The sequence below is a fragment of the Solanum lycopersicum genome, chromosome 2 (genome assembly GCF_036512215.1).
Source record: "Solanum lycopersicum chromosome 2, SLM_r2.1".
In the NCBI taxonomy this organism is placed as follows: Eukaryota; Viridiplantae; Streptophyta; class Magnoliopsida; order Solanales; family Solanaceae; genus Solanum; species Solanum lycopersicum.
The window spans coordinates 55161011-55169724 of record NC_090801.1 but is presented as its reverse complement, the minus strand read 5'-3'; the positions used below and the strand labels follow the sequence as shown (position 1 = coordinate 55169724).

Genomic DNA, 8714 nt, shown 5'->3' with positions numbered 1-8714 from the left:
CTTCTATTCACCCCCTTGTCATATGGACCCTTATACTCAATTAAAATGAGACTTTTAAGTCTTTTCAACATTGTTTGTAGCTCACTCTCCTTTATATATTGACATGACATATCCACGTCAGATATATTAATGTCATATCAAAACTATTTTCTTAAAATTATTAATCAAAATTATTTAATAAAATGTAAAATAATAACATTTTAATTTATTTTTGGTAATTTTTAAAGAGAATTTCCATACATCCAATTCTCTTAATTTTCACTATTTCACTCCCAAAATCGTCCGAAGAAAACTATTGCCGCCATCGTCGCCATTTTTTGTCGGTGAAATTACATATACTTTCTCCCTCACCCATCTTCATCTCAGCCGCATACCATCACTACTTTTCTTTCCTCTTTCAACTCCACAAAAATAACAACCTAAGCCACCACACCACCATATTTGGACGAAAAACCCCTTAACTGCCATGACTTTACTCTCACCCTGCTCGTTCTCCTCTCCACTAGCCTGTGTCACCTCTCTCTCACACCGATCTATTGCGAAACAGTGATGGCGTGCACCACTGCGCCGCTTCTCTCTCACGCCACCATTGTGATTCAGTGGTCTCCAGTGATCGTTGGTCCGCTTTCTCCCTCCATGTTAAATGAGTTGCCAAAATCTGCTCAACAATCAACTTTTAATTTCTATTTCTCCACAAGTAATTTCAAAAACAAAAATAAAGGTGTAGCTTTCTAAGAAGTAAGCAAAGGGAGCAATGGAATAGTAGCAAAAATAGGCTTATATGCTGATTGAACGAAAAGATCCATTCCACTATCCATCACTAATTTAATTATTATCATCCCAATAAATTGTGGAGAAAGAAAAAAAGAAGTTTGGTCACGACTCATGCGTTAAAATGGCCACGATGGAGGCGGTAGTGGCCACTGACAGTTATCTAAGAAGATCAATTAAATATCAATATTGAAAAAAATATATCTAGATAATTTGACTTTCACTATTTTTAGAACTTAAGAATTTACCAAAGGCGAATTCATCATTCTAAGAATAGTGAAAATTATGAAGTAAATTAATATTTTTAGTTAAATATATATTGTATATCTAAAGATATCGAATATGTTTGATTAAAAATACTCAATTATCTATTAAAAAGATAATTAATATATAATTAAAGCATAAAAAACGTATAGATGACAATGGAAATCAAAATGAAAAGACTCGAAATAGCAATGATATAAGTAATATTAAAAGAACTAATAAATCGGTGTTGTATGTCACATAACAAATTAAGTGCATCAACTTTTGCTTTCATGAACACGTTTTTATTAGTTATCAATGTGTTCTCTAGAATTATCATCTTTCAACTAATATTGTTCATTGAACAATATCTAATATTGTAAAGCAACTCCATATTCTTTTTTCTTTTTCGTTATTAAAAAACATCACCTTTAATGCAACTAATTTAATTTTGGTCAAATTTAACTTAGGCCATTACTATTATGCTCTCTGTCGGCATAGTCATAAAATTGATCATTTGCCTCCATATCTTCTGACCAAATCGGATTCCATAAATATAAATAAACACAATTAAAGCAAAAAAAAAAAAAAATCAATTTTAGAAAGACATTACTCACAAGATTAATTAAGTAGAAAAGTCAAATTTGGACGACAAATTAATTAAGGGCAAATTACAGAAATTACATACTTTCAAGGTAAAATTATAATTTACCTCTTAAAAGTTTTATAACTATAGCAATCCCTCAAACAGATACAATAATACAAACGCTAATACATTTTAAAAAAAGAAACAGAAACATTAATGGCCAAAAAATTAAAGCGCTGATATATTAAAAAGATGGTCGGATACATGCGACGACACATTAAAAAGAAGGTCGGGATACATTAATGATATATTTGACTTAAGAAAAAAATGAGAAATTTCGAAAATTTGCAAAACTTGTAGGGAATAATGACAGCAAGTAACTAAAAGTGGAATTTCTATAATTAATCCGATTAATTAAGTCAAGGTAATTACTGGAATCCATTACATAAACAAAGGACGGTTCTAGACTTCTAGTTTTACGTATCCAATTTTTGACTAATTATAGAATATTTTCTAAATATATGAATGAATAAAAGCTGTTTGATTAATGAGTTTTTCTTTAATACAAATATATTAAAACTTTAAGTAAAAGTTATTTGAATTCGTTAAACTCGTATTCAGGTGGCAACTAGCTCAGCCCATAGATTCTAATTAGTGCATAAAGTAATCCGATATAATGAATAACTAAAACATTTCATTCAAGAAATATATTATTTGGACAGTGCATGTGACATTCCTTTTTGACTATTAGTTGATTCCCCAATTTCTCCTTTTAATTTGGCTTAGTGCATGCATTTCATCTCTATATATACATATCACATATCACTTAAATCTACACATTATTCTTTGTAACTTTGTGAGTAATTAGTACAAATCAAATGGCTTCAAGATCTCTTCACTATCAAGGCAACCACACATTCTCTAAAACACAAAAGGTAGAGCAAAATTTCATCCATTAGTTTCTTCCAATATTCGCAATTCTTGTTCTACTTCCCTTTGGGCATTATACTTGTGTTCGAGTTTATGTTTTAAAATTTGCTATTGTTATTTTCATTGCTCGCAGGGTTATATAGTTTATCCGAAAGCTCTTAGTATTGTTTGGGGAAATGAGAAACGCTTTTGGAAGTTACCAAAATACGAGTAAGAGTTAATTGGTGAACAAAATCTAAGTCGTATAAATTAAATGTGTGCTACTACATATATATGTACTACCTTACAAGCTGACACTGTTTTTAAATCTATTTGAATTACAGAAAGGATGATGCAGAACTTATACAGGTAAATTGGTTGGAAGTAACTGGTTGCATCGACGATATTAATATAACAAAGAAAACATCATACAACATTGAATTTACAATGTCATTGATGACTGATGCGTTCGGTTGGAACAACTCACCAATATATCTTATGGCTAAATGGGGAGATAATACTCAATGGAGAAAGGTAAATTTGGCAACTAAGACTAATGACAAAAAGATGATATCAGAAACTATTACTATCATAAAAGGAAAAGGGAACAATACTGATAAGATTTATTTTGGATTGTATGAAGTTTGGAACAAAAAGTGGAAAGGAGGTCTCAAAATCCATTCAGTAAACTTGACAGAGATCTAGCTAGATATTGATTTAGTTGTACTACAAAGAAAATTGTAGGACCAAAATAATTTGTCGATTATTGTTATATCATAAATGAAACTCATATGTTAAACTCAATTATAACTTCAATTAATTTAGATTTACGTTTGTTCTTTTATTTGTTTCAAGTTTGCGCCCCCCCGACACACTAATTACTATATTACATATATACAATTTTACTATAGTATCACTAGAAAAAGTTTAAAATATTCATCGCAATAAATAAATAATTTTTCTACAATAATATAATTGACTTTATATTATTAGTAGCAATAACATAGCATATTATGTATTTATAATCAACACTTGATGTTGTTAAAGACTTCAATAACTTTGAATACAATGATATTACTTATGAATACAATGTTGTTAATTATGCAAATTATACCAAAAATATTGTTAATTAAAGTAATTAATAATTAAAAATATTTAATAGAAATTTCAAAAGAAATATAATTAAAGGATTATTATTTTCTAGTGTCATTAAAAAAGAATTCTTGTGTGTCCTCTAATTAATTTACCCCTCATTTTTGTCATAGTTGGATAAAAAATTTTCACGATAGAACGAGGAAATTATTAATTTCAGAAGTTAAGCGAATTCAAATATATATGGCGGAACAAATTATACACTTATTTAGTGATTATATAATTTATCCAAAAGCTTTTAATACTGTTTGGAAAAATGATAAACGCTTTTGGAAGTTACTCAAAGACGAGTAAGAATTAATTGGTGTACCAACTCTAAGTTATATAAATTAAATGTGTTACCACACATATAATACTGTGCAATTGTAAATTAACTGACATAGTCATTAAATATATTTGAATTACAAAACACATGGTGCAAAATTTATACAAGTAATTGGTTATAGATAACTGGATACATTAATAATACTAATATAGTCTAGTGTCACTAATGACTTATGCATTTGATTGGACCAATTCACCTGTTTATCTTATGGCTAAATGGGGAGATAATACTCAATGGAAGAAAGGTAAATTTGACAAGTGAGATTAATGGAAAGAAAGGTGAATTTGACAAGTGAGATTAATGGGAAAAAATTTATATAAAAAAGTATTATGATCAGAAAAGGAAAAGACAATAATACTGGTAAGATCTATTTTGGGTTGTATGAAGTTTGGAGCAAAAAAACAAAAAGGAGGTCTCAAAATTTATTTTTTAAACTTAACGGAGATTTAACTAGATATTGATTTTGCTGTACTACAGAAAAAACGTAAGATGAAAATAATTAATTGATTGTTGGCATATCATGAATAAAACTCGTATTATAACTATAATTAAATTGATTTACATTTGTTCTTTTATTTGTTTCAAGTTTCTCTCTCCCCCCCCCCCCCCCCCTCCTAATATAAATATATTACATATATTCAATTTAACTAGTTTCACGGAAAGAAGTTTAAAATATTCATCGCAACAAATGAATAATTTACCGCAATAATATAATTGTCTTTATATTATTATTAGCAATAATATAATAGTGTATTTATAACCAACACTTAATGTTGTTAAATACTTTAGCAACTTTGAATACATATTAATAATGATTTTTTTGGATATATTAATTATGGATACAATGTTGTTAATTAGGAAAATTAAACCAAAAATATTGTAAAATTAACCTAATTAATAATTTAAAATATTTAAAAAAAATTGGAAAAAAATATTATTAAAGGATTATAATTTTCCTGTTTGATTAAAAAATAAAAAAAATAAGTCCTTCGGGATGACTTAGTTGGTTAGGAGGGTGGTTATCCACACGGATGACCCCTGATTGATCTCCCCTTAATGCCTTCTGAGTTGAGCTTGTAGCATAGGGTTTGCCTAATGCGGTTTACATTCCCTATGTGATTTGCAAGCTAATACACAGTGGGGGATTTATCCAGAAATCACAAAGTGCTCACCCGAAGGACAAAGATTGTAACAACTGCGGGTTATCTTGGAATTCAAAAAAAGACAACTCTTGTGTGTACTCTAAGTAATTTACCCCTCATTTTTGTCAATATAGTTGGATAAAAAAATTCCAGAATAGAACGAGAAAACTATGTTGCAATAGTGGCAAATGTACAAATTAATTTTAAAATTTAGTGAATTCAAATATATATGGCAAAGAAAATTCCACAGTAGACACTTAATTCAGTGGTTCAATTTGCATCCCCACACCTTTCAATAACTACAAAATACTCATAGTTGTGCAAAACATTATAATTTATGATGTTTTAAATACCCTAAAAATTGTTTCATTATCATTTAGTGAGTTTAGTCGGGACTATTTGTTTATTGACTGAGTTTATGCATTGGACAAGCTAAGTAATTTAATTGAGACTTAATTTGACCATTAATCGTTACAAAAGTATAATATCAATTAACTAAAATTCTTGCTACTTTAAAATTCAAATATTTAATATTTTTAAGTATCGCATTGACATAATGAAATTGAGACAAGAGTAGACTACTTGCTTTGCTTTGCTTTGGAATATAAAAGGAAATCCACATTCATTTTTTATGTTATTTAAACGTTACTTAATGCAACTAATTTAATTAATAGGTGGAATTTTGATTTGACCCTTTTTGGCCCTTCCTTTAAAACTTTGTGGCAGTTGATAAAAAGGGGAAATGAAAAAAGATGTTTTAACAGTGGAATATGTGAACCAATAAATCAATATATAAGCAATGAAAACGATATAATATAGTACTCTAATATTCTTAACGCGTCATGATAATATTTATTCGAGATTTTATCAATTTGGAATCAATCTCTATCTTCATGATACAATTTTTGACAACTAATTATAGTTACTACGTCGACTTTGGAGTATATTTTTGATTATCAAAATAAAGATACGATGTGAATATATTCTATTTTCCTGAAAATGCGTTTGTTTTAGGTGTCATGACTTATTCCCCTTTAAGCTAGTGCGTGCATACATGGATTTTTTTACCTTTTAGGTTTTGGATTGTGAGATTGATTTCCCCTCAATGCCTTCTGAGTCGTGCCTGAGAGATGTGTGATTTGCAGGACGATTTATCACAATTATTTTTTGATCAATCATGATCATACTTTACTGGACGTATTCTCTCAAATTATTCTAGCTAGCAATAATATGTCGCCGCTCATTATTGACCATGTCAAAACTTTGTTATCTTTAAAGCCTCTTTTAAATCTACGAACTTGCAAATCAACTAAAATAAGAATATAGTTGAACAAGTAAAAATATTAAACGGCTCTATATATAAAAATGTAACAAGAATTCATTCTATAATTATTCATCAAAATCCATGATAGAAAATTAATTATTTATTAAAAAAGTTGAAACACAATAGTAAATGCATAACCAATAATGCAATATAGCAAAGAAAATGGTATAAAATGAAAATATAACAAAGAAAATGGTATAAAATGAAAAAAACTTACTCTCACCGAGTGAAATATAGTTGAAATAAATATGTAATTGAAATTTCAGATATAAATGAGAAGAATTTGAGGATAAATTTTGTTACCCAATTTATTTGCCTTACTCCTCAATGGCTTCTAGATTTCCCCAAATAAAAAGTTATTTAAAGTTCATGCAAAAGATGTGAATGCATATTACTAATATAAAAAGTTATTTAAAGTTCATGCAAAATATGTGAATGCATATTGCTAAGGTCTAATGAATTTCTTGATATTTTGAAATTTAAATATTTATAATTTCAAATACTGCTTTCACATCATAAAATTTAGATGAATAAGTGGTGAAACTTAGAAATCAGAGCAAAAAAGTGAATTTTAAAAGTCTTTATAAGAATAAGTAGAAAAGTAAAATCAACCTATAATTTTGTAATTTTTTAAGGGAAAATGCATAAGTAGTTTTTTAACTTGTGTCCGAAATCTCAGAGACATACTTATACTATAATAAGTTTCTATTACGCTACTCAACTTACTTTATAATTGATTTTCTATCCCTTTTCGGCCTACGTGGCACTTTCTTGTGGGTTCAATGCGTCTTGACATTTTTTTTCAAGCTAGTGCCATGTAGGCCGAAAAGGGGTAGAAAATTATTTACAAAATAAGTTCATGGGGATAATAGGACCTTAGTATAATATAAGTGTGTCTTTAGAATTTTGGGCATAGGTTGAGGGATACTTGTGCATTTTCCCATTTTTTTTATTGAGACTTGTGACTTTATTAGCTTGAGGTAATTTGGGCAGACTAAAATAAAGTGATTCTTCATTATTTTGGGATTTTTTTTAAAATATTAATATTTTAACATTTAAGAAGGCTCATTAACAACACTTTCAATATATAGTAAAAATGTCAAACTTTTAGTTTGTTATGTACCTTATTTATGTTTTTATTATTCATTATTATTTAAAGAATACAACTTTTATATAACATATTGGAGAAATTTAGTGGAGATAATTTTTTTAAAAGGAAGAAATGCTTAAATTCTCATCAGTTACAATTTATCAAAACATATCAATTTCCATCTCTTTCTTCTTCTTTCACCATATTCTAAAAAATACATCTTTCACCATTATTCTAAAGAAATTCAATATATATCCAATTTTCTTAATCTTTTTTGTTAATAAACACTTTTATTTACCAAAATAAATATCCATTTTTCACTAATTATTGTTATGAAAATCAAAGAATTAAAGAAATACTACATCTATAAAATTATCAATATTGAATTTTCACCAATTATTGTTATGAAAATCACGGAATCAAAAAATTCAATATCAATTTTCACTAATTATTGATGGAACTTTATGATAATACGTTATAGTTTTATCTATTAAATTTAAATTTTTTTAACTTAGAAATTTCTACACCTATAGTTTTAGCTGTTATTTCGCATACTTTTCTCATAGTGTATTTATTTTATCTTTCAAAATTTTGTATCCTTGCTTAAATCGAATTCATTCCAATCTGTATACCATTTGTATTTATATTCATTCTAGTTTTCATGTTGTATTTCGTATAATAAAACTTATATCTCTTGATTAGTTTGTATTCTTTCCAACATGTATGTCAAATAAATATGTAGCTATTTAAGAAACATATTTGTATTCATATATTTTTTTCATATTTATTTTTCTATTTAGAATTTTGTTTCCTTTCCTAAGTCATATTCATTCCAATATGTATATCATTTGTATTTGTATTCGTTCTAATTTTTATATTGTATTTGTACAATGATGTATCAAAAATATAAAACTAATATGACAGAAAAGTGAAAATAAAATATAAAATTGAAAAAGAATACGAGAATATTTATCGCAATCATTTTTAAATAAAATACATAGCTAGTTGACTTAGTTAAGCCCATAAGGAATAAAACGTTTTCTTCAAATGCACGCCGACGTATTAGAATATAAGACATGATATCTTATTCCATATTCTATGCTAATATAAATGTCTCTTACTATTACTACGTGTGACTATTGATTCCATTTCTCTCTATATATATGTGTGTG

At 27.7% G+C, this 8714-nt stretch overlaps 1 protein-coding gene across 1 annotated transcript; it reads left to right on the top strand.

Moving 5' to 3' along the window:
- The first annotated feature begins 1470 nt into the window (after window positions 1-1470).
- On the top strand, window positions 1471-3313 carry LOC138341773 (protein PHLOEM PROTEIN 2-LIKE A9-like). Its single transcript, XM_069293518.1, has 3 exons — window positions 1471-2535; window positions 2664-2740; window positions 2854-3313. The coding sequence occupies exons 1-3, from the start codon at window positions 2479-2481 to the stop codon at window positions 3212-3214; spliced, it is 495 nt and encodes a 164-aa protein (XP_069149619.1). The 5' UTR covers window positions 1471-2478; the 3' UTR covers window positions 3215-3313.
- Window positions 3314-8714: the final 5401 nt, after the last annotated feature.